This window comes from Protopterus annectens, chromosome 12.part0 (assembly GCF_019279795.1).
Source record: "Protopterus annectens isolate FY-2018-M chromosome 12.part0, PAN1.0, whole genome shotgun sequence".
In the NCBI taxonomy this organism is placed as follows: Eukaryota; Metazoa; Chordata; order Ceratodontiformes; family Protopteridae; genus Protopterus; species Protopterus annectens.
Window position 1 is genome coordinate 267,951,430 of NC_056746.1, and position 27,803 is coordinate 267,979,232.

The 27,803-nt window shown below is 41.7% G+C and overlaps 1 protein-coding gene across 1 annotated transcript in view; it reads left to right on the forward strand.

Moving 5' to 3' along the window:
• Nucleotides 1-27,803, forward strand: part of CLUAP1 (clusterin associated protein 1) — a 960,319-nt gene that overhangs the window by 734,529 nt on the left and 197,987 nt on the right. The window contains exon 13 of the mRNA XM_044089326.1: nt 12,118-12,173. Coding sequence (XP_043945261.1) covers nt 12,118-12,173 — 56 coding nt within the window. The remainder of the gene's footprint in view (nt 1-12,117; nt 12,174-27,803) is intronic.

Below are 27,803 nucleotides of genomic sequence, written 5' to 3' on the forward strand. Positions count from 1 at the left end.
CAATGGTATCTAAAAAAGTCTATGGTGTCAACATTCTCCGGACCTGGAAACAATAATTCCTATCATTCCTTGTCTAAGTGCAGTGTTCCTTTGATGGGCAGAGGCCTGCAACCATAACAAGGATCTCCCTTTCACTCTACCCCCTGCCGCCCAAACCCTAACAACAGACGCATCAGACAATGCATGGGGGGCTCACATGGAGGGGCACTGCATTCAGGGCAAATGGAACCCAAAGCAGATGCACCTGCATATCAATCAAAAAGAAATGTTAGCTGTACAGAATGCTCTGACAGCCTTCAAAGACCTCATTCTTCCAGGACAACTATTGGTAAAGACAGACAACACCACAGTTATGTGGTACATAAACAAGCAGGGGGAACCCATTCCTACTCACTCTGCAGACTAGCCATGGCTCTGTGGAACACACCCTTGAGCAACCAAGTCTACCTACAAGCTCAATTCCTGCCAGACAAACTAAATTCACTGGCAGACGACTTAAGCAGAAATCTCATGGACCCACACAAATGGAAACTGGAACCCAAAATATTCAAGCTTTTGAGGAACAGATGGGGGACACCAGAAGTGGACCTGTTTGCCTCCCCTCAGAACAATCAATTGAACAAATACTGCACCAGGACTCCCCACACTGAAGCATGGAGAGTGGATGCCCTGTCCTTTACCTGGGAAAGCCTCTCAGTCTATGCCTTTCCCCCTCTGCCTCTCCTCTCAAAGGTTCTTCTAAGGATCAAACAAGACAAGCCAAGGGCAATCCTGATTGCACCAGACAGGCCACGCCAGCACTGGTATCCTCTTTTGGCGCAGTATAACAGTGCTACAACTATGGCACCTGCATCAGACCCCCTCCCTGCTGTCCCAGCAGGCGGGCCAGATTCTGCACCCTCAGCTTCAAACCCTGAACCTTACAGCCTGTCTAATCCCCTGAGCTTCACCTTTAGCATCCCTCAGTAAGCAGGTGCTGGATGTCATTCTGGAGGCAAGGAGGCCTAGTACTAGAAAATCCTTTTCAGAAAAGTGGAAAAGATACTGTTCCTAGAGCCAGTCTCAGGGGAGGGGCACAAAGGTGCCCAGCTTACCTCATATACTAGATTACTTAACAGAAATGCTCCACAAGGGCCTATCCTTCTCTTCAATTAAGATTCATGCCTCAGCCATCTCAGCTCATTATAATACTGAGCCACCCCTCTTCTCTCATCCTCTAGTAAAACAGTTCCTTAGAGGGGCCAAAAATGTAAGACCTCCCAGGAGAGCTCACACTCCAGCCTGGGACCTTAACTTTGTATGGGAAAAACTTACTCTTCCCTCCTTTGAACCGGCTGCTACAGCAGAGTTAAAATTCCTCTCTTGGAAAACAGCTTTATGTCTAGCCATCACTTCAGCAAGAAGGGTGTCTGAACTGCAGACCCTTATGGCAGTGGAACCCTTTATTATCTTCCATGTGGACAGGGTTTCCCTCAGGACTAACCCATCTTTTATGGCCAATGTGGTGTCCAGTGTGGCTTTAAACCAGTCCATTCATTTGCCTACTTTTTTCCCTAACCCTCAGAATAAAGGGGAAAGGATACTGCATTCTCTGGACGTGCACAGACAGCTTAGATTCTATTTGGACAGGACTAAGCCTCTCAGAAAATCTGACCAGCTGCTAGTCAGCTTTGTTGCAGGGGCAGAGGTGAAGGCCATTTCAAAGCAAACTATTTCTAAATGGATAGTACATTGCATCCATTTCTGCTACAAGCACCATGGAAAACCTACCCCACAGGGGATAAGAACACATTCCACTAGGGCTGCATCTACCTCTACTGCATTTCTCAGAGGAGGCCCTACCAGGAACATCCTGGCAGCTGCATCTTGGAGCTCTGTACATACTTTCACCAAGCATATTACCACTTGCCTATCTTTTCTAAATCCAGAGCTAGATTTGCCACAGCAGTCTTACAGGGTCTGATTGCCCACCCTAATGCTTCTTAAATCTATCTCCGCCCCTCCTTAGCTTTGGGAATCAACCTAAATGTGATGACTGCAACAGTGAAACACGAAGAACATAGTACAGTTGTGTATACTTACCATAAATGTATAGTTTCGAGTGTGTTCACTGCTGCAGTCCTGGTTACCCTCCCTCCAGCCCCCTGATTGTCTTTGTTTTCACCTATCCTTTTTGGTTTGGCTTTATCTTATACTATGTGTATTTGTGTTTTAGTGGGGGTGTTCCACACCATTTAATTGCTTCCTGTTGTGGGGGCACCTGACATCTGAGGCAAGAAAAACTGATGTAATTGCGTCAGCTGCATGTTTTATACCCCTGATGACATGACATCATAGAAGAAGTGACAGCATCTGACACAGAAATCCCAAGACTCTGGTATTCATGCCAGCTGAGGGCTACCTGCAGGCAGATAACCCAAATGTGATGACCGCAACAGTGAATACACTTGAGCATCTACATTTATGGTAAGTGTACACAACTGTACTTTATGTACTCACCATAACTTTCCATCTGAGTAGTTGTACTTCATTTCTCTTCAACCATCCCCCTCTCCTTCCCCCCGACCTTGTCACTGTTGTCCTAACCTTGTATATAGCAGGTGAACACTATAGTAGCTCTCCTTGTTATGCTTGGCTTAGGGATATTAGGGAGCCATTAGTGGTAAGGTCTGATTGGGTCGGGCTTATGTTTTGTTGAGCAGCAAACTTGATCTGAGGGAAGGAAGGAAGCATGGGGGCATTATGTGTAAGGGGAGGAGCTTGGATCAGATGCTAGTGGTGCAGCCGTCTCAGATCTGATTCGAATCCGTAGACCCACAGGTTGAAGACAAGTGAAATACAACTACTCAGATGGAACGTTATGGTGAGTACATAACTTCTTTTTTTTTGTTTATTGATAAGTAGGCAGACTTGATCTGAGGTGTTTTGAAGGAAGAGACGGATTGTGGGTAGGGGAGAAGACAGAGCCCTAGATCCATAGCTTCTAAAGGTGCAGAGGTCAGATCCAGTCAAATCCAATATCCCAAACATTGAACTCAACAAAATGAAGACAACATGCCTCACTAGTTATGATAAGTACATAATTTTCATGTGTTTAGTATTTTTCAAGTGTTTTCATAATTATGTAATATATGATTGACTAATTAAAAGGTAGGAAAACCTTGGAGGTGGACAAATAACAAAGCTTGTGGGTAACAAAATCAACATGCAGTCATCTTTAAAGCTATATGAAATTAATTTTAAGATCTGATGTCCTTTTCATTCTTCTTCACTATTGGGTTATGGATCTGACTAAGTCGCATATTTTTCAGACTCGGATCCAGGTCTCAATCTCCTCCCTCTACCATTAATGCCCTACACTCTCTGTAACTTCCTCAGGTCTCATTTGCCTCCTAGCTGGTAAAACACGGATTCCTGGTTTCATTAGAGTTTTCTCCTTGTGTGATGATGTCTATTTTTTTCTTCATAAAGTTATTCTGTCTTTATTTCTAGTATCTTTTTGCTCATATTCTTCTCCTCCCCTCCCTTCAGGATTTTGCAGTCATTAGGGACTAATTTGTTACTTTACCCTTCTTCCTTCCTGCTGCTTCTCTCTGAATGGTTGGCACTTCTGCCTTTCCGATTTTCAATGTTGTGAGTTGTTAAAAAAAATGTTTTATTTATATTTGACTCTACCTTGTTGTAGTTAGTTACAGGATTGCTGTGTTTTTTACAGTGTTTTTCCTTGCTGTGCTTGTAGTTCTTAAGTGGTGTTGTAGAGTAAAGGTTATAGTTTTTTGCATCATGTCTGATAAGCCTACTGGATTCAAGCACTACTCAGAATATGGGCATAAGATTCCCCATTCCAATGCGCACAATAAATATGTGTATTGTTTAGGGTCAGTTCACCTATGGTCAGATTGTTGGAATTGTGAGGGATTTAACCCCTAAGCCGTTGCTGATCCCAGGAACAAACCCATTCTAAAAGGTCTGTTGTCTGCTTTGTCTCAATTGTCAGGGGCTCAAACCCCCTCAGCTAGCCTTTCTGGGCCTTTGGAGCCAAAGAAATATTCCCATAAGTCATTGGGAGCTTCCTCAGAGCCTCCAGCTACGTCTGCAAAGACCTGGGATCCAAACTTGTTGGATCAAAGACCAACTTCTGCCCTGTTGGATCCAAGGAGCTCCTTGGATCTGATATGTACCTTTAATGTGACTGCCTCTCCTAGGCATTCTTCTTCCATCCTAGATCCGAACATTAGGACTGGAACTCCAGAGTTCGCCATTAGGGCAGTTTCCCCAACACTGCCCTCAAAACTTCTCCTAATCCCATCCAGACAATCCAGGCCTACATCAATTGCCTCTTGGTCCTGCAGGAGTCTATCTGATGTTGTTATGCACAGGATGATGCGGAGGTTTCTCAAAATTCAAATCCAGATGGGGGTGTTGTCAGCTCCATCCCCAACAGGATCTGTGAGGGTCCCTGCTACTCTGATTCAGTCTCCTTCTCCAATCTGACCAGTGATTTTGGAGTCCCAGGATCCTAAGTACCAGATAAGAGTCAGTGTCAGATCCAAGGAAGCTCCCTTCCTCTACTCCTACAGCTACCCTGACCTTCTCTGTTCCAATTTCTTTGGATCAGAGTGGGTCTTGGATCTGGGATGTCGGTGTTGGATTTGGGGGGATGAGTTTGGTTCAAACCTTCTCAGACCCATCCCATTCTCTCTGCACTTCAGCCCTCAACAGCTTGATTCCGATTCTGTCTGGAGACCACAGATCATGGGTGGTTCCTTTCCATGCTTCTTTGATGGTTTTAGCTTTGAGGGAGATGGGGTGAGTTTCTCTGGGTCTGTCAACTTTCCAGATTGTGGAAAGGGCTTCTCTGTTCAGAGAGAACTGACTTGTTTTGCCTCTGATCCTCCCCTTCAATCTTTGCTGGAGCTGAGTGCTGAGCCCATCAACCCTGTCCAGGGTCACCCTGCCTCGAGGAGCCTCCAAATTCCTAACCCCCGAGGAAGACCCCCTTTCTTCCGATACCTCCCCTGAACATCCCACAGAGGAGGTTCCTTGGAAGAAAATGTTTCAATAGAAGGCATATTAATTCCCCAATGGAGTTAATCACAGAAGATGCAGATTTTGATGAGGGAGAAGGATCCCCACAATCACTACCTGATGATGTCTCCTTTGGAGACATCTTGGAAATTCTTGGGCAAAAAGGTGGTTGGACAGCCCAACCTCCTCCTTCTGAAGAGTCTGTGTTCTTGAAGGCCTTTGGGGTGGGCCTGTCTGCATCTTGGGTGACCCCCCCCCCCCGTGGACAAACACATTGACCTAGTTTCCTGACAGGCTTGGAAGGAGCCGTATACTATCGAACCAATGCCCAGACAAATTTTTTGTTCGCCCTGAAGGCAGACTTTATTGGTCCAAAGGTGTCTCTGTTGATGCCATGGTTGTGCCAGCAGCCACCAAGAAGGAGATAGCTGAACAGAGCTCCTCTGTCCATCCTCCAAACAGGGAGTCTCAAGTGATGGACAGGTTTGGTAAGTGCATTTATGCATTGGCTATGTTTACACATAGATCGTTAAATTATTTGGCACATTTGAATTGATTGCAGGGAGATTTGTTCAAGGAGCTATCCAGCTTTCTTGCAGAGATCATGTCTGATGAGCACTTGTGTCTCCCCAGTTGGCTACTCTTACCTCCATGACTAGCTCTTCCATGAGGCTGATTTCCCATTCAGTGGAGGGTACCCCAGGTTCAGCCGATTGCAGTCAGAAGACTTGTCTAGGTGAGGCTTTGTGACTTTGCAGAACTTTTTGAGGTATCCTTTGTCAGTGCCCCTTTTAATTGCTCCTCTTTGTTTGGGCCAGCCGCCAAAGAGACTCTTACCCACAGTAAGCAGGAAGGAAAGACTGTGTCTGCCATCTGGATCAAGTTTTCTACCCCTCAGCATACTTTTTCCCGAAAATCAGCGAGGTGGTAAGAAGACTTGGTTTTGAAAGTCTCAAAGAGCTTTTCAGGATCAATGCGGGGATTCTTCCTTCAGAGGCAGAGGAGTAAGTTTCAGTGGTAGACACTACCCCAGAGGCAGAGGGGGTCTGCTGAATCAGGGCTTCAGAGAACCATTGTCTGATGAGCCCTATCACTGCTCCTGAAGTGCTGCCCAGCTGTCTGTCTCTGGAGGTAGTCAGGGGTCATTGTTTCCTGCACCTAGACACCTGAACCAACCTAACAACAAATTCCTGGGTGCTAAACACAATTTCCAGAAGTTATTACATTTCCTTTTCCCTTCCACCTCCTGTGGAACAAAAGAAACTCCTCAATGTACCAACCAGTCAGAGGGAGCATGCAGTACTGGAAATTCAAAAATTACTGCAAAAAAGTCATCCAAGAGGCCCCAACTGAACAGAGGATTCAGAATTAACTCCTGCTTCTTTTTAGTGCCAAAGAAAACATGGGATCTAAGAGCCATTCTAGATCTGCATAATCTAAATCAGTATGTGAAGAAGTCAATGTTTTAGATGGTTATGGTTTAGTCCATTCTACCATTGTTGCGCAAGAATGATTGGATGTGCTCAGTAGACCTTCAGGACGTGTACTATCACATCAAAATGGGCAAGACGCTCCAGAAGTCATTTGTTTTATAGGCTGGGACCCAGTCATTGCCAGTTTAGAGCTCTGCCCTTTGGACTCACCACAGCCCCTAGTGTGCTTATCAAATGCATGGCAGTAGTGGTAGTTCAAGTAAGATGGAAAGGATTCCAGGTCTTTCCCAATTTGGACAACTGGCTTCTAACTGCTCCAACCTGGCATCAGCTGCTTCAGGCCAGGAACTATTTGTTCCAGATTATCAGCTTCTTGGGCATTACTATAAATCTTACCAAATCAAACCTGTACCCATTCAGAGGTTGGAATTCATTGGTGTCTTTCTAGATATAATGGACCAGATAGCTTCTTTGTCTCCTCATCACATAATGTCCATGGGAAACCAGGTATGGGACATAATTTCTTTACCGTCTCCATTGGCAAGACTCATTCTTCATGCCCTGGGTTCTGTCGGCTGCCATCGTCTTAGTACCCTTAGCAAGATTCTTTATATGAGTCCTCCGGTGGACCTTAGCTGTTTAGTTGTCTATTCTTTACCAGCAATTATCTGTTCCTATCAAGTTAACTCCAGTTTGCAAACAACATCTTCAATGATGAATTCATTCAGACGACATGTTCCCAGGCAGGCTGTTCCATCTTCCTCCCCCCACAGCCACAGTCACCATGGATGCTTCCCATCTGGGGGGCAGGCATTTTGAGAGAAAGATGGTCCAAGGCATGTGGTCTACCTCAGAGACTATATTGCATATCAACATCCTAGACATGAGAGCATTTCTTTCAGCAGTGCAAGCCTTTCAGGACAGTCTCCCCTTTGGGAAGATTGCAATACACACAGACATGTCAGTGGTCTGGTATATCACCAAACAAGGAGGAACCCGTTCTTACCCATTATGCAGAGAGGTCATGGTGGTCTGGGAATGGTAATATCTTCAGACCATTTTCTAGTTGCAACACATATACTGGGGGAAACCAACTTTCCAGCAGACAAACTCAGCAGTTCCATTCTGACCCCTCAAGAGTGGTCCTTCAGTCAGTCAGTGGCGAATCCGATTTTTGGCCATTGAGCCAAACTTGCTGCAATCTCTTTGCTTCTCCCCAAAACAAGTGTAGCAAGTGCTTTGCACTGATCTCCCCTCTGGGGGAGTCCTTGAGAGATGCTTTAGTTCAAGATTGGCCCACCGGTCTCCTTTATGCCTATCCCCCACTACCGTTAATCTTGAAGTTTCTGCAGAAAGCCAGAAGGCTGAAGAGTTCAGTAATCCTCATTGATCCCTACTGGCCTCGTCAGATATTTTTCCCCTTTGTGTGGTCTCATCTGAAATATCTCCCATGGGTTCTGGAACCCAGACAGGACCTCCTCTCATCCATCAGGGAGTCAACATCCCAGTCTACTCATCCTCAAACTGACCGCATGATGTCTCCTTTTCCAGTAATTCTATGAAGGTCCAGGCTTGCTTCCCCTGTTCGCGACAGTTTTAGCTTTCCAAAGTGCCTCTATTAATAAAGTGTACCAAAGCAAATGGAAAAGATTTGCCATTTGGGCATCCAGAGAGAATATCCATCCTTTCTCAGCCCCAATTTCAGCCATCCTTCTCTTTCTTGCTTCTCTGTTCAAAGAAGGGGCTAGTTTTTTTCCACTGTAAAACTTCAGCTGGCAGCCATTTCCAGTTTGCATGCAGGAGATGTTGATGGTTCCATTGCTGCATCTAAATTGTGTAAGGCTTTTGTGAAAGGGATTTTTCTGCTTTGACCCCTGATAAAAGATCCTACCCCACCATGGGATCTAACTATTCTTCAAGGAATAACGCAAAAACCTTTTGATCCAGTGAATGATTGTGAAATGAAATTCCTTTCTTGGAAAACCATCTTTTTCATAGCTTTCACATCAGCAAGAAGAATTTCCAAACTTCAGGCCTTATCTTCAAAACTGCCTTGCATCATTTTTCATAAGGATAGAGTATCTCTCCGTACCATTTCATCTTTTATGCCAAAGGTAGCCAGAGAGACTAATATAAATCAGTGCATTCAGTTGCCAGTCTTCTTTTCAAATTGTTCTAACAAATGCGAATATATTTTGCATCTACATGATGTTCATAGACAACTGCGGTTCTAACTTCATAGTACAAAACAGTGTAGAAAGTCTGACCAGCTATTTGGTTCTTTCTCATCAAACCACCTAGGTCAAGCAGTTTCCAAAGTTACATTGGCTAAATGGATTACTAACTGTATTTCATTAATTTACTCAACAAATGGCTTGAACTTGCCTCGCCCTTCTAAAACCCATGCTACTAGATCTATGGGTACATTATCTGTTTTCTCTGCCAGAGCATCAATTGATGACATTTGTTTTGCAGCCACTTGGTCAAAGACTTACTCCTTTGTGACACATTATAAATTGAACATTGTCTCCAGAAGTAGAGCTTTTGGTTCAACAGTGCTTTGGGATATCCTTCCTTGAGGCCACTTAATAGTAATGTAGCTGGGGACCCTGACCCAATAATGAGAAAGAATGAAAAGAACATCAGATTTAGAAGTTATGTACTTACCATAACTTGGCATTTGTGTTGTCTGTTTTCATTCTTCCTTACCTTCCCTCCCTGCCATCTCCCAACCTGTTGATTTCTAGAGGACCTTTTGAATTTATAGGAACCTTTACACTCCTGGTTTGAGCCTCTGATTGCTTTCTGTCTATACTGTCTCTTTATCCGGTAGGCATTAAGGCAGCAAACTTGATCTAATGAAGCTACCAAGAATGTAAAGCATTATGGTTAGAGGAAGGAGCTCAAAACTAGGATCCAAGTCTGAAAATTTGCGTCCGGGTCGGATCCGTAACCCAGTAGTGAGAAAGAATGAAAATGGACAACCCAGATACCAAGTTATGGTAAGTACATTACTTCTAATTTTTGTTCTTTGCTGTTCTATGTTGTTTGTTAAAAATACACATCAGTTTCATTTTGTAAACAGTTCTATATATTGAAAAACTCAGTTAATTTTGTATTGGTAAAGTTTACAATACATTTTCCAATGTAAAATTGTGATTTGATATATACCAGTGCTGCTGTGTATTTTAGCTTTACTTGCTAAAGTAAATTTTTTCCATAAAGTTATAATTATAGGGGCAAATAGGGAACAAATTGATGTGCAAGTAGGATGACATTTATAATATAAATGTGCATGGGTTAGCTAACCAGTCAGAAGAGTTCTTATTTACCTCTAGGAACTTGAGCCCTAGGTAGTTGCCCTATAAGAGATGCATTTTGGAGAACAAGAGCAGGAAATAGTTCTCGTAGGGTATTCGGCATGGGGACTGGGATTCTCTTTTGATGGGAACACAGAAAAAACGTGTGCTGTTATTTCTAAAAAATGAACTTTCTTGTTTGAAGATTTATTAATTATGCAAATGAGTGTTATATATGAATGAAATATTGCACTGGAATAGATTTACTTAAAATATATGGTGTTTACTCAGCCACCCTAGCCCTGTCACAGGGACGGTGCAGAGAAAATTTAGAGAGATGAAGAAGATGGCTATAATGGAATAGTTATTAGGTACACTTGAAGTGCACAGTTTGTTCTTTGTGTGGGAAGGTTTGCATGAGCTAATGGTGGTAACTTTAGATATTGCTGGATTATCCATAAGCAAGACAAATGTTATGGTTATAAAGTTGAGGAACTCGTTGATAATATTGTCTTTAATAACAAGTCTGCTATGGTGTTATAGATACAATCCAGTGAAGATTAGGCTGTCTGTGAGCAATGGCAGAATGCTTCAGTACTTTGGAAAATATTGTAAAAATGTGGAAAGTCTTCAAGTTAACCTACCTTTTGGTGGTAAAATTAACTACTTACGAATTATTCATCTGTTGCCTATTAAACTGAATTCCATTTAAATCATGTTAAGAGGGGAGGAGAGCTGGGTTTGATTAACCCACTCATCTTTTTGAACTCTGTATTTTTTATTGAGTATGTGTTAAGATTAGAAATGAGGCTCAAAGTTTTTTTGGAGTTAACTTTTGATATAGTTCATGCATTTTTTGCTGACTAGATATAAGTTGCATAAATGTAATAGATAGGAAGATGTTAACTTGTATGTTTTTTTTTCTGGAAAGAAGGCTGTAGGGGTGATATATAATGAATCATAGAATTTGAATTCAGTGTTAAAAAGTTCTGGTTGTAAATCAGAGTGTGGGGTGACTGAAAATTTGTTCTTTCGGGTTTCTTGTGCTAATTGTGATTAGCATGTGAATGTGTTTCTTTTTCTTATATTGCTATAATTGTAATAAGGTCCTCTACTTTTTGCATTATGTGCTATGGGATCTTTCATATCAACGTGAGCTACCACTAACTTAGACAGATGGGACCTCAGTTTATGTCATCTAAAGGATAGAAATGAACATAGTGTACAGTTAGCCAATTAGGATGCATCTTTATTTGTAATGGATTTGGTTGCAGTGAATTTGATGTTTCCTTTATCAGTAACATTGTACCTCCCCATATTTTGCCAGGTGTATAATTCTAGAATAGGTTATAAGCACTTTGAAGAAAGGATGATGGGTAGTTATTGTGTTTGAGACATGATTCGGATGTTTCTAATATGTTAGGAAAATTTTTGAGGATTCAAACTTTAGGTAAGACCCATTTGTTATTCAGGTTGTGGGTGTTTATCTGACATAATCTCAATTTTTACTTAGTTGCTTAAATGTTGTACTTTTATAAGTATTGAGAGAAAGGGAGAGCATAGTTTAATTTGAAACTTGTTGGCAATCCTTACATTGGACCGAGGTTTGGGTTGATGTCCTGAACTATGCAAGTTTTTTATCAAATGTTCCTTGAGAAATTGGATGATAAATTCAGAGACAGTATATTTTGGTGTTGTCACTGAACTAATATTGGATGTATTATTTGTATGTGTTACTGTAAATATGTAATGCAGTCTTAAATCCTGATTTGCATTTAGGTTTTGGAAGTAGATGAAATCTAAATAATGTGTCATTGTTTGACTCGCCTGTTTTAAATTACAGGTTCATAAAAAAGCTGCAGTTAAAAATCAGTAACACTTCTATACCAATCCTTCTTCTCTCTCCTTCTTTACTTGTTTTTTTTCTCTTACTTCAATAATTAAACAACGTTAGATAAGCTGATGTGGATGTGTTTTAACAACCGTGATGATTGCACTGCCTGAATTGTTTGACCCTGTTTTACCTCTTTCCTGAGTATTTGTTATGATACTGAATGATTGCTATTTGCTTGTTTTTTTATTATCATTATAATTATTATTTAGTTATGAATATGCTGTCATGCCACTTGGCCCAAGTAATGGTTGAAAATGGTCGTGTGCCAGCCTATCAACCCAGTTAACAAAATAATAGATAAATCTTGTGTTAACCAGAGAGAGAGAGAGAGAATAGGCTGAGCATAACCTCACATACAGAGAACTCTTTCTGAAGAAATTACTTGTGCCAGAGAGGGAGAGCATCAAATCTCAGACACTTGTTTAATTACTGAAAACATTACATTTATTTTTCTCTTCTACAGGTAGAAGTGGTCTTCGTATCATTGGAAACATGCAGGGTGGAGACACAGAGGATGAGGTAAGGCATAAGAGTCAACATAGTTTATTTTTGTAAGGTGTTATGGATAACTCTATGTTTTCGTACATATTTAAGAAGATTAACAGGGAAAATAGATGACATTGTAGCAACATTTCCAGTGTAAACCACATGGTAATCTAGCAGTTTCCCTAGTGTGGCAACCACATCTACTTGAACAGATTAAATGTTGTATTCATTCAGCAAATACCAAACTATTTTGTGATACCACCTGGTTGCAAAGTGACAAGCTGCATCCAACTGCAAAGAAGCAGATATGCAAGTGATAATTCCCAACTGAGTGGGCATTATTAGGGAAATAGCAGCCTGGCCAGGGGTGATCTGAGGCCTAACTTTGCAGGCAGAGGGCCTCACCTCCCCTTAAAGATACATAATTTCCTGATCATGCCCATCCTGGAGGGCATTATTGAACTTGGTGAACTAGCTGTTAAATTGTTTTGTTTTGTTGTTGTTATTACAACATATTTTTTATATATTTTTGAGGTAAAATAGTTCCTCTGCCTGTTTCAAACTTGCTGTAGCATATGTAATTACGGTTGGAGGAAGTATTATACATCTAAAATACAAGATATTCAAGTATCAAGTAGATGTGATTGTGACTTCTTCCCAATATCCCATGCTCAGTAGAATCCTCTTTACCACCAGCTCCATTATAAGTAATTCTGAAGTTGTCAAAGCATGGATTAAGTTGCTGGCTTGCTAGGACAAAGGGATAAAGCCTTGACTGTGACTCATATGTCCCAGTATTGATTAGTGACCTAGAGGGGGAGGAGAGGAGTGAGCAGCTAATGCTAGCTCACCAGTCCTGGAAGGCAGGAGTGGCATCTTAGTATGCTGTAAGTCAGTGGAGATCAGGTGTCCTAGCAAGTGCAGTGTTAAGAATTGGGAACAAATGCCCTCCAACTAAGGCATACTTGCTGTAGTGTTAACTGGGCATGCACAAAAGTATGCAAACCAACAGAGCCTCAGGCTTGCATTGTGAGACATTTGCTTGCTCAGGCTACACTAGTGAGGAGGATGTATTGTACAGGAAATGGGAGCATAGATAATGTCCTCCCACAACCATCTGAAAACAAATTACCTGAAAGAGCCACTGGATAGCTGATAATGGTCAGCAGGCAAAGAGGAGATCACATTGAGAAAGAAACACATATTAAGTGATAACACAATGCAATTAGAAGTTTTATTTGGTTATCTAGTCCCAATTGAAGGGTTTTAAAAAAAAATAAGATTTCAGCAGAACAGTTTGAAAACTTCTGCTACTTTTTAACCATAAGATGCTTTGTAAATTAAACAAGAAGTGAAATCTTTAAAGTAAATGCATGAATAAAAAATCTTACTACTGTGATTATGGCTATAATTGTTGCTGATGAGAAGGTGATATTGCTATTCAAAGAAGGAATGTTGTGTCAGAACAATTGTGGTATTGTGTGCTTGTGGTATTCATAAGCGCACAAAACAGCACATACTGATGTTGAGCATTTTTTCCTTGCACAATATTAATGAAGTACTGTAGACCATATCTCCCAACTGTCCCTGATTTTCCTTCATACTTTTGCCCTGTCCCTTGTAAAATGTTTGATTTTCTGGTAAATCACTGAAGGTTATAGTTAGTCAGTAATTCTAGACATTAGCTTTTCATGCGTCTTATTCTTCAGAAAATGCATGTTGGTGCAAGACCTTTTGTTCTATTAATTTTCTGAATGAATTGGTAGTATTTAAACATGTTCCTGATTTTAGACATTTGTTCTACATGATTATGACTAAGATTTTCTTGTTGAGGAGTCATTGTAGTTTCTTAGGTTGGGCTGTATATATGGTCAGGTACATGCCAAATCAGAGCATGATTAATGTTGAATAGATGGTGGTGCCGATTCAATAAAGCCTACATGGTCCGCTAAAAGCGTGAACAATGCACACATGGTAGCACACTGTTTTGTATTCAGTAAGCAGTGCTACATGGTGTGTAGCTCAAACACAGTAAAGATTGTGGCGTGCTAATTACCGCATAAACAGCTGGATTGTATACTAATGAACCTATTCAAGATGGTATAAAGCAATCATGTAGACTCAGTGTAGGTTTTCCTTGCAAATTACAAAATCTGTTTGAATACAGCCATGTAAGGTACTGTACATGGAAACACTGTTAGGGGCTGCAGTTGCTGTTATGCATATGTATGTGCAACAGGCACAAGTCTATAGTGCTGCTGCAAATGGACCCCAATCAAGAAGGAAAAGGGTTTTTAGACCCTAGTCACCTTACCATGGTCTGCAAGATGTGGAAATTGTAGAGTGCTATGGGGTAGATGGAGATATACTGCAGGAACTGTGCAGCCTCTGTCATCCACAACTGAGAGCAAGGACAAACCAAGGGGAAACCAATACCTGTGGAGACAAAGGTATGTGTGGGACTTAGAGTTTTAGTTACAGGAACCTTTCAGAGGCCAACAGGGCATATGCTGGGGTTATCACAGTAATCAGCATTAAGAATCTGAAATCAATTCCTGAATGCTTTGCAACAACATGCCACTGATTACATACAATTTTCCCCATACACGCATGGAAATACCAGGATGGCTACATAATTGCAAGAGCAAAACTCTAGAAACCCAACTGGTGATGTGGAAACACACAAATAGTACTTGGCTTCCCCACCGCCAAAACAGCAGGAAAATAATAGTTTGTAGAATCCAAGGAATAACGCACAATTCACCTGTTATGAATGCTTCTCACATAGTTTTCACAAAATGGCTGCACATGTACAAGTCAAGTAAATTATGTATGATTGTTAGGCGCCTCTCACTGTGTCCAGCACTCCCTTGCTGGTGTCTGTGGACCATCTTAGAAGAATTACACTCCTGTGCCATTGACTATATAGTACTTTGCATTACCATGGAGTAAGATAGGAAAGCCATTGTAAGGCAACCCGTTTTGACAGTAACACTTGTAATGACAGTAAGGCTGTGTATCTGTGAAAGTCAGTGCATAGCAAAAATGCCTGTGCCAGGATTGACGTATAAGAAGTGCATACAGATAACACTTTAATCTCCTAATGCATATAACTAACAGTTCTCTTCATAACGTGAGCAAATCTAGCATGTACCTGAAAAGTACAAGCATACTTTAGCAACATCAGAATACACAAGTCCTTTTTACCTTCAAATTCCTTTGCTACACAGTTACCTTGTTATGGTGTAGTGTCATGCCTGCGAGCACAGTGAAGATGCAAATGAAGTGTGAACTCATTAGAATTGCTGAATCCCAAACTTTTGGCTTTGTGTAGCAGATGTAAACATAGTATAGACACTGCCTCAGTGTTTGTTATGGATTGCAACTGTGAATGGTTAGTGGGGAGGGAGAAGGAATACACACAGTTCAGACTCCCTTACCTGCAGTACATGTGTCAGCCAGGATACACTTACAAGTGTAGAAGTAATTGTATCAAGATTTAAAATGGAAATGAGCAGCACACATTTCTCAATTTCTGTTCATTAATATCCAAGTTCCCCTGCCTTTGTTGAAAACTGTATATTGTTATTTAATATTCTCATACATTTTAAGAACAATGATGCAAAATGCCGTATAAACTGCATATCTGAGATCACTGCTCAAATAAGAGAATGAACACAATACAAATATAAGACAGCTGCATTGCTGCAAACACTTCATAAATATTGTGTGGTCAGTCATTGCACTAAATATGTAATTAACACATGTACAAACAACTCGGTGTACAAGTGTTACATGTCTTGTTAATACTGTGGATGAAATGGGACTTGCTTGTTTGCACAATGATTGCATTCCTGCTGCAAAGCTGTTTCAGTGGCAAAGAGAGTGATAAGACACCCTTAATTGTGTTTTTGTAGGTTCATTGATATGACAGTTCAAATTCAGACTTGACAATCTTTAATTTGTACTAACATTTATTTTATAATGTTTATTTGTTTTTTTTTTTAGCGAGCAGCTTAGCTCAAACATGGGGAAATGGATAAATACAGTAAATGTCATGCAATGCACTTCTATGATAAACAATACATAAACTGCACCTGTAAATCATGTCTGTGTGTGTGTGTGTGTGTGTGTGTGTGTGTGTGTGTGTGTGTGTAGCACATCTGCTAAACAAAATGATCCACACAGTCTATGCTATCTGTAGATAATGGTTCAGATCCCACATTTGTCTTTTAAGGATGAAACAATAAACACTTCTCACAAGTATAAAACAAGCTGAGCTTTGTTTGTCGCATTTGCATGTCGCTGAAACCTGGATTAATGGCCCACACACAAAGCACACAGAACACCTGCAGACAGGATGCAGGCATTCTCAATTTCAAAAAAGATATATTGTTGCATCTTTTGCTTTCCATCTAGCTAAATGGCATTGCGCGACATTGAGAAACCTTCCCCAGCACCTGCAGGACCAAAACACCTGCAGACAAGTAAACAGTTTCAAAACAGATGCATTGTATCCTCTATGGTTTGCCACCATGCAAACACACTAAATGGCATTGTGACATACTTAATAATGAATATAAAAATATCCAACTGTTTTTAAATTATCCCCGTGGCAGCAGGTGTAAGTGTAGGGGTGCAATACAGATGATCCTGGGTTCTAATACAGCAAATTCCAAATAGTTTTACTGTTGTGACATTTTACTTTATATTAAAATTAACATGAAAAAAATTATTACACACTTCCAATTTTTATTAAGGGTTGTACACTCAATTTTAATAGACACATAAATTTAAACATAATTATAAATGACAATAAGTATGTATAGCAGTGGAGCTCATATGAATTATTTGTGTGACTGAGGGTATATTGACTTATCTTTCTGTAATTATAGTAATGTTCTCTGGCCTTGGATGGCCTTCAGACTTCATTAATGCCCATACACACATGATTGTATTAACCAGGATCTTGTCAGGTCACACACATACATGGATAACCCTTCAGACTGTCATGTCTATTTGTATATCATTCATGAGTATATCTGAGAAGCACTTCTGTGGCAAGGATGAAAAATCACTGCTGTGGAAGAAATGTTTTGTCTCTTATACATAGGTTTAAATCCCACATTGTAAAAATTAATTTAATCAGTGTGTAAAGTCACACAAAAAATGTCAGGTCATAAAATTTATGGCCCCAGTGCATGTCTGCAAATTTAAATAACCTAATAGTTACAGCAGCAAACAACCCTCAAACTAATGCCAAGTGTCAGATTAACTTTCCATTTTTCAAAAACTGCTTTTCTGTGTGTTTGGCACTGTTGCTGTCTACTTAATATTGTGCAAACCCAGTCAGCATCATTGTTCGGGTTTGCACACTACCAGTAAACATGATAACATGCATTGACAGGAAATTCTTTCTCGACTGTTGCTGTTTTACATGGTCGGACATATCTGGTGGTAGGAGGGAAGGTGCCCAATTTTGGGCACAGAGTTGGGGTGTTGAAGAGTCTGGAATCTTCACTGGACTACTGTAAAACACCACAGCTGAAGGGTCTTGCAGGAGGGAACTATACTCTTTCCCTGTACAGGTCTGAGGCATGCAATAGTCTGGCCAAGGCTGTTTCCAGTGCAACTGGCATTCCACACACTGAAGAACAGTGTAAGCATAATTTTAATGACCTGAAAATGTGCAAGAAGGACACACTCAACCAGTGGCTGGATGAGTTCATGACTGTTGACATCCCACAGTTGTGCAAGTATGCTGATAAAGAGAATTTATAGTAGATAGAAAGCTTGCATATAGGCAAGATTGGTATGCATAATGCTCTTCTGTTGTCCTCTTTTCTTTATTCCACAGCCAGCCAAGAGGTTATGGTGAATAGAGATGCCCATGCTGAGCATCTAGAGAGACTGAGGGAAGCAAGGGGTATGTATGCAGCACAACAAAACTATTATTTTAGCTAAAGTATTGCTCTTCTATACAGTTGTAGCAAAGTAAGCATGCATATCCTAACTGTAAAAGCAAACATGCATGTTTCAGTCTGTAGCAAAAGCCAGCTGTAGGAGTCAAGTCTAATACTGTATTCAAACGTTGTGGGTTCATATACCTTAAGTAACAAATGTATAGTAAAATCCTTTAAAAATGGTTTACCTAATTTAATTTCAACACAAGTGGCATAAATGCCCTGCTGTAGCTGTATACTTGGACTAAGTGTATGTGCAATATGCAAGGATTACTTTGAACAATTGTTACTTATAGTTTGTAGTTTTTAAGAAACATGCTTAAATTTAAAATTAGAGATAAAATATAATGTATTGTATGTAACATATGTTACTAATTACATCTTTTTATTCTCTTACCCCAAACCTTATCTCTCTTTTTTTTTTTCCTATGTTTTGACAAAATGTTTCCATGTCATCCATCTGCGACAATCACAAAATGCTTTACAGCACAGGGAGGTAGGCCAGCCTCCATGCTCAGCCTGCCCCCACTCCACCACCTCCTGCACTGACACCCATCACATCTGAGACTCAATGTAGCAGTACCGCATCTGCTGCCCTTGCACTACCTGTGCCCTCCTACTCAAATAGCACTACCCTGGTAGCGGGTGCTGTGGTACTCTCCAGGAGTAGTGACAGAGGTGGGGATTTTATCACCCACCAGGAGATGCCAAGGTTGGTGCATAGGGTTGTGCACAGCACCATTGGTGTACGCCTATGCCAAATTGAGAGGCTGCTCTCACGTATGGTCCATAGGAGAAAACATCAAGTACTCAGCCAGCAGAGTAAGGGGACCGTGAGGACTAGATTATCGCTGTCTCCATGTTTGACAGGCATAGGCATCTGTTGCCCCCTCCCTAACCCCATTCATGGTGTGCCCCAGTCTGTCATGTTCCTCACCATCCCTGTGTCTTGTCTTGTTTGTCCTGTTTGCATCTGCTTCTTCAACTACCCTACTTTCCTGGCCCAGAAATACCTACATCCCTTATCCAACATTCATGTCTTACTGAAGTAAAAAGCACCTGTCCCACAAAAAAAATCGTCCCATACATAGTCGTCCACTTCGTACGTGTCTTCTTGACACACTTGGTTCGGTCCAGCTGGCTATACAACATGATTGTGTTGTTTTCATCCCTCTTTATTGAGGTAACAGTCCAAATTCAGCTAATATTATGTACATATTTTCATTTAATACTGTTGAAGTAGATAGATGTGGCTCTTTTCTACCTCCCTCCTACACTTTCCAATATTGATTTCACTTTGTTCTTCCCCTGTTTCCTCCATTTCACCACTTTCCTATCTACCCCAATTTTAACACCTTTAATCTGGTTAAAAAATATAATCCTATGCAACACAAATATGCAAAAAAAAAAAAAAGCAATAGAGCCCTTCACATTTTGGCCAATGTGTTTGAGCGGAGTTTGGCATCGTGTACCAATGCCGAGCAACAATGAATGGCTCTGTATTGGTGTGGTTACCTCCACCCAATCCCTCTTAAACATGCTGCACTAATTTAACACACAGTGAATATAGAATAAGGAATTATTACATTGCAGTATAAATAAATATCTAAAACTATGAGATATACCTGGATCCCAACCTTATATCATCTGCCAGTGCATTTACACCTGCTGCCGCAGAGTCAGCTAGGCAGCAGGTGTGTTCCTTACACTCAGTACTATACGGGTCTGTATTACATTATCGAATTTTCAAAACTTCGAATCTGTTGTTGGGAGGGTGGCCTAATGGTTAAGGTGTTTGCCTTAGAAGCACAAGGTGCAGAGTTTGAGTCTCATGAGGGATAACTGGCTAGGTTTAAAATGGCTCGCAAGGGTAGTTAGCTTAGTACTATTCTATGAACCTAATCTATGAATCTATGATATGGTCGACACCATGTAATCGAAGCCTTGAAACATCAAAATGTAATAAAACACAACAACCGACAAAAACAAACCATTTAAATGCTCTAAGCTGCACCCCCACACCTCCTGCTACTAAAATATACCAACTCCAAGATCACACTACAGTGCAGAAAAGGGAAATCTTCCTTTTCCGCGTTGTACGGAGATCTCCATTAAAAGATTTGAAGTTTCAAGATTTGGATCATATGGTGTCGACCATATCAGATTCGAAGTTTTGAAACTTCGATATTCTGATATAGACCCGTACTATACACACTGCTGACTGCCACACTTCTCCTCTTAATGTGTGTGTAAGGGGGTAAGCAAACCAATAGAACTGTGTATCACGCATACACAAACACTTTTTGTCATCAATCGCACAAACCCGTTGCTCAACATTGCACTATGGAAAGTGAACAATTGCATGTATTACTTATGTTTACTGTCCATTTAGTTTTCAGTCCATGAAAGTAAATGTCAAAACACAAAGGAAAGGCACCTTTTAAGGAAAGAACACATTTACACTGCAGCCATGTGTTACCTGCACCCATCCACTTGAAACCTGGTTTCTCAGTACTTGTTCCAAGTATATCAACTACACTACAGATGTAAATAAAAATGCTTTATTATATATCGTGGACATCTTTATACTGACAATACACATTCAGATTTTCCAGTACTTGTAGTAATGTGGACAGCTGTTTGCATATAGTTTGCAAAGCTATCTATATGATGGTATACCTGCACATTGGAAACACAGCAAGTGCTACATTTTGCACCATCATCAATCTGGTAACATGAAGATCTTTAATATCATGACAGTTGTACATGAGTAGCTATCCATTTCATTCAAGCCTCCCAACATCTTCTCTCAAACATCCAGTGATGATGCCATCCACTATAAATTGTCCTGCAACCTTGTAAAAGCCAGACTTGTGCTGTGGCGCTTTCATTAAATAGAGAGTTCTTTAGTGTTTATAATTAGGTAGGGTTTCTAATCTCACTGCAGTCAACTGGTGTGTGTGCATGCGCCTGTCTGTCTGGTCAGAAGAGCGTAACTGTATCCTACACTCCAGTGGAGTACCAATATTTTGACAGTTGTACATGCCTACACAACCATTTATTTCAGGCCTCCCAACATCTTCTCTCAAGCATTCAGTGATGATATCATCCACTATAAATTGTCCTGCAGCCTTGTAAAAGTTAGACTTGTACTGTGGCACTTTCATTAAGTACTGAGTTCTGTAGCCTGTGTACTTATTTAGGTACGGATTCTAATCTCACTGCAGTCAACTGGTGTGTGTGTGTGTGTGTGTGTGTGTGTGTGTGTGTGTGTGTGTGTGTGTGTGTGTGTGTGTGTGTGTAGTCAGATGAGCATAAGTGTGTATCCTGCAGTCATCACTACAATTTCATGGAGTACCAATATTTTGACAGTTGTACATGCCTACACATCCATTTAATTCAGGCCTCCCAACATCTTCTTTCAAACATCCAGTGATGATGTCATCCACTATAAATTGCCCTGTGGCATTGTAAAAGTCAGAAATGTTTCATGGCACTTGCATTAAGTACTGAGTTCACCTAATGGTATACCTAGTTAGGTAGGGGTTCTAATCTTACTGCACTCAACTGGTGTGTGTGCATGTGTCTGTCTGTCTAGTTAGAAGACCATAATTGTGTATCCTGCAGATATCCAGTACAATCCTATGGAATACAATATTTTTACAGTTGCCCATGCCTACACATCCATTTCATAAAGACGTCCCAACAACTTCTGTCAAACATCCAGTCCTGATGTCAGCCACTATGAATTGTCCTGCAACATTGTAAAAATCAGACTTGTGCTGTGGAACTTGTGTTAAGTACTGTGCTCTCTAAATAAGTAGATAAGGGTTCTATTCTCACTGCAGTCAATTGGTGTGTGTGTGTGTGTGCGCACACGCATTTTGTTTACTTGGCTGACATTCGAGAGAGCATTTTCCACCTGCATGTGTGGCACTGGTATTACCATCTTCTTCTCGCCAGACACTGCTGATGTCATCAGCTATAAAGTGTTGTCAGTCACTATAAAATCCAGATTTGTTCCATGGTGTTTGCTTTAAGTACTGTGCTTTGTAAATAGGTAGGTAAAGGTTCTATCCGCACTGCAGTCAATTGCTATTTGTGTGTGTGTGTGTGTGTCTGTGTGTGTGTGTGTGTACACGCGTGCACTTGGTTGACATTTGACAGATCATTTTACACCAGCATGTCCAACACTGCTATTACCGTTTTCTTCTCACCAGACCCTGCTGATGTCATCAGCTTTAAAGTGTTGTCAAACACTATAAAAGCCAGAGTTGTTCCATGGCACTTGTGTTAAGTACTGTGCTTTGTAAATGGGTAAGTAGAGTATCTATCCTCACTCCAATCAATTGGTGTGTACGTGTTCACTTGGTTGACATCCAAGAGAGCATTTTGCAAAAGCATGTCTGACACTGCAATTACCATTTTCTTCTGAATAGACACTGCTGATGTCATCAGCTATTAAAGTGTTGTCGGACACTATAAAAGCCAAACTTGTGCTGTGGTGCGTGCATTAAATACTGAGTTCTCTAGTCAGTGTACTTGGGTAAGAGTTCTCTTCTCACTGCCATCAACTTGTGTGTGTGTGTGTGTGTGTGTGTGTGTGTGTGTGTGTGTGTGTGTGTGTGTGTCTGTGTGTGTGTCTGTGTTCAGTTGGTTGACATTTAAAAGACCATTTTACACCAGCATGTGGGACACTGCTATTATGATCTTATTCTCATCAGACACTGCTGATGTCATCAACTATAAAGTTTTGTTGTTCACTGTAAAAGCTAGACTTGTTCCATGGTGCTTGTGTTAAGTACTGTGCTTTGCAAATAGTTAGGTAGAGGTTCTGTTCTCACTGCAGTCAACTGTGTTTGCAGTCAACACTGAAGTCAACTGTGTGTGTGCAGTCAACCCTCACTTTGATGACAATTTTAGGATGATATGCAAGTCCACAGCTATGTCAAGCCCTACTCCAGACATCTCATTGTAGCTTACAATGATGATGACATCCTGTATAATGTGTACACCATCAGTATTCAAGACAAACTTGTGTTGTGGCTGGCAGTAACATTAACTGTGTTGGCAAACTACTTTACCTACAGATATAGGGGTTCTCATCTGACAGCAGGCGACTTATGTGTCCGTACATACACCTTTCACTTTTGAGACAATTTTTCACAGGGATGTGACTCCACATCCATGTCCTACACCCCTCCCGACATGTTCTTCTCAGCATGCAATGATGTCGTCATACTCCATAAAGTGCAACATGACAGGGTTACAGTCAGACATATGTGATGCTGCTGTGACATTTCATGGTATTCATATCCTATACCTGTACAGTGCAATGTTCAAATCAGGCCCAGTCGACTGCTGTGTGTGTGTGTGTGTGTGTGTGTGTGTGTGTGTGTGTGTGTGTGTGTGTGTGTGTGTGTGTGTGTGTGTGTGTGTCTGTGTGTGTGTCTGTGTTCAGTTGGTTGACATTTAAAAGGCCATTTTACACCAGCATGTGGGACACTGCTATTATGACCTTATTCTCATCAGACACTGCTGATGTCATCAACTATAAAGTTTTGTTGTTCACTGTAAAAGCTAGACGTGTTCCATGGTGCTTGTGTTAAGTACTGTGCTTTGTAAATAGTTAGGTAGAGGTTCTGTTCTCACTGCAGTCAACTGTGTTTGCAGTCAACACTGAAGTCAACTGTGTGTGTGCAGTCAACACTCACTTTGATGACAATTTTAGGATGATATGCGAGTCCACAGCTATGTCAAGCCCTACTCTAGACATCTCATTGTAGCTTACGATGATGATGACATCCTGTATAATGTGTACACCATCAGTATTCAAGACAAACTTGTGTTGCGGCTGGCAGTAACATTAACTGTGTTGGCAAACTACTTTGCCTACAGATATAGGGGTTCTCATCTGACAGCAGGCGACTTATGTGTCCGTACATACACCTTTCACTTTTGAGACAATTTTACACAGGGATGCGACTCCACATCCATGTCCTACACCCCTCCCGACATGTTCTTCTCAGCATGCAATGATGTTGTCATACTCCATAAAGTGCAACATGACAGGATTACAGTCAGACATATGTGATGCTGCTGTGACATTTCATGGTATTCATATCCTATACCTGTACAAGTGCAATGTTCAAATCAGGCCCAGTCGACTGCTGTGTGTGTGTGTGTGTGTGTGTGTGTGTGTGTGTGTGTGTGTGTGTGTGTGTGTGTGTGTGAGTGCGTGTCTTTGGTAATATGTTATGGCCACTGTATGATCATTGGAATCATTTTTCATTGCACTACTACTTGGAAAACCTTTCATGTAGCTCCATGCATCCTCCAGACCTGGATGAATCGGAGGGGTCCCCAAGGTCCCCCTCTGAAGATGTTTCCTTTTTGGACATCCTTGAGATTCTCAGGCAGAGGCATAGCTGGACTTCCTTAGCCCCCTCCAAGGATGAGTCTGTATACCTGGACGCATTTGGTTCCCAAATTGCCACCTCCTGGGTGTCTCCACCTTTTGATCCACTCATGTCTGTAGTGTCTCGAAAGGCTTGGTCAGCTGCAGAGTCCATGGAACCTGTCCCAAGGTGACCCAATAAATTCATCACAGCTCCCCAAGACAAACAATTCTTAACTAAAGGTGTCCCAGTTGATGCCATGGTGGTAGCAGCAGCCACAAAGAGAGAGAGTTAGCTGAAACCTCCTCATCTGTCCATCCACCGACTAAAGACGCTCGTCCGATGGACAGATATGGGAAGTGAATGTTTTCATCAGTGACCTCCTATCTTAGGTCTCTGAACTATCTTTCCCATTTTACTATGCTTCAGAGGGATCTCCTAAAAGAGCTTGGAGATATACCCTACAAGATCCCACAGCTGAGAGAGTTTCACCCAAGGTAACTACCCAGCTTGCGACTTTTAATTCAGTAGTCAACTCCTCCATGAGGCTTATTTCATACGCAGCTGATGGAGCGAGTAAAGCTGCAGGAACAAGAGTAGCTCTTAGGAGACATTCTTGGCTGCAGCTGTGTCAGTTTGCGGAATCTTTCAGAGCGTCCTTCACCAATAACCCCCTTTGATGGCTCTTCTCTCTTTGGGCCTCAGGTGAAAGACATGCTTCCCAGGTGCCAGCAGGAAGGCAAGACGCTCCCTGATGTCGGAGTCCATGTTTCCACTCCTACCAGACCATACGCAAAAGGTCAGAAGGGTGGAAAGATGTGGCTTTGAAAATTCCAGGGACCCTTGCCTGATGCACGTGGTGAATTTCCCCCAGGGGCAGAGGGGGAAATAATAACAATGGCAGACACTGCCCTCATGGCAGAGGGGGTCTGCAAAATCAGTGATACATTCTCTTCCAAACCCTATCAGCATCTCTGAAGGGATGCCCGACTGCTCAACTTTGAAGGCATTCGGGAGAAGGCTTTCATTGTACCCACCTGCCTGGCAAAATATTACAAAAGACAAATGGGTACTAGCCATTATATCCGGAGGTTACAAGATTCCCTTTTATCAACCCCCTTTTGTTTCAGAAAAACCCATCTCAGATGTTCCACCCAATCTAAGGGATCAGACAGTCACAGACATTTCAAGACTGCTAGAAATAAGAGCCATCTAGGTCCCCGCAGACCAAGTAGGATCCGGAACTTACTCAAGATTCTTTTTAGTGCCCAAAAAGACAGGGGACTGGAGACCAATTCTGGATCTCAGCATGTTAAACAAATCTGTACAAAAAGAAAAGTTCTGGATGGTAGCACTGCAATCCATTTTCCCCTTTCTGGGTCAGGACAATCGGATGTACACCATAGATCTTCAGGACGTGTACTATCATATAAAAATGGACAGATGGTCCAGGGGATTTCTACGCTTTTGTCTAGGGGGCAGTCATTACCAATTCAGAGCTCTGCCCTTTGGTCTCACCACAGCCCCCAGGGTATTCACCAAATGCATGGCAGTAGTCATGGCTCACCTGAGACATCAAGGATTCCAGATGTTTCCTTATCTGGACAATTGGCTCCTCACTGCTTCCACCAGGCAACAACTTAGAGGCATGAGATTACACCATCACATCCTGTGCTCAACTAGGCATCACAATAAATTTCAAAAAATCTGCCTTGTTGTCCTGTCATCTATTACATACATAGGAGCAGAGCTAAACACAAGAAAAATGATTGTAAAATTGCCTCAGAAAAGAGTTTCCATTATTCAAAAACAGGTGTCACCTCCTGAGGAGCAAAATTATTGAAGTCAAATATGTTCTTCAAGTTCTAGGGTCCATGACAGCAGTCATTCTTCTAGTCCTCTTAACATGCTTTCACATGAGAATCCTTCAGTGGCTTCTTTTCACACAATGGTCCTTCCAGGAATTACCCATGTCTCACATGATGCTAATTATGGAATCTTGCAAAAGACACCTTTCCTGGTGGATGGTCTCCCCAGTAGTTTCTCAGGGCAGACCTTTCATGGAAGCCCATCCGGTCACCACAGTGACCACGGACACTTCCCTGATAGGGTGGGGGGGCATTATCTAGGGAAGGAAGTCCAAGGCACTTGGCAACCTCACGAGTACCACTTGCACATCAAAGTCCTGGAGATGAGAGCGGTGCTCCTAGCATTGGAAGCTCTTCAAGACTCTCTCCCTGCCGGGACTATTGCAATACAAACAGACAATATGTCAGTGGTTTGGTACATCAACAAACAGGGCAGGACCAGGTCTTACCCCTTGTGCCATGAGGCCCTCAGACAGTAGCAATGGGCGATTTCCTCCCAACATTTTCTGATAGCAACGTATATCCCTGGGACATGCAACGTAATAGCAGACAGGCTCAGCAGGGCTATCCTCGTGCCTCACAAGTGGTCTCTGAAACAGGAAATTGCTGATCTTGCGGATCTTATTTTCTGTGAATGGGGCCAGCCTTGCTGTGATCTCTTTGCCTCTCTCCTCAACAACAAATGCAAAAGCTACTTCTCCCTTGTTCCTCCTCCAGGTCAGACACCCAGGGACGCTCTAGTCCATGATTGGCCTCAGGGACTCCTTTATGCATTTCCCCCTTTCCCCATAATTCCAAATGTCATTCAGAAAGCAAAATCTTTGGGTTGCAAAATGATCCTCATTGCCCCCTGTTGGCCTCGACAGATTTGGTTTCCATTCCTTCACCCCCACCTTCTAGCCCAGCCATGGATTCTGGACCCAGTACCGGACCTTTTGATTCATCAGTCAGGTGGGCTACCCCAATCCCTCCAATCTCTTAAGCTCACAGCTTGGTTACTCCACTTCCAATCCTAGCCAGGCTCCTCAATATTTCCCCAGCTGTGCATGGTATTATTGTTTCCTCCCATAAGACAAATACAAGGAAAGTCTATGCTAGCAAATGGAAAAGATTCTCTTACTGGGCAGAATCCAAGAATTTAGATCCTTTTGCAGCTCCTGTACACGAAATATTGGACTTCCGAGCAGAACTGTTTCATTCTGGTGCAGCGGCTGCTACCATCAGAGTACAACTGGCTGCCATTTCAAATTTTCATGTCGGAGTTTCTAACTCCAGCATAATATCTCTCAAACTCTGTAAGACCTTCATGAGAGGTACATCTCTACTTAGACCCCCCCAGTGAAAGAGCCACTTCCACCTTAGGATCTCAGTTTGGTTCTTGCCTCCTTGATACTGCCACCCTTTGAACCAGCAGCATCATGTTCCTTGAAATTT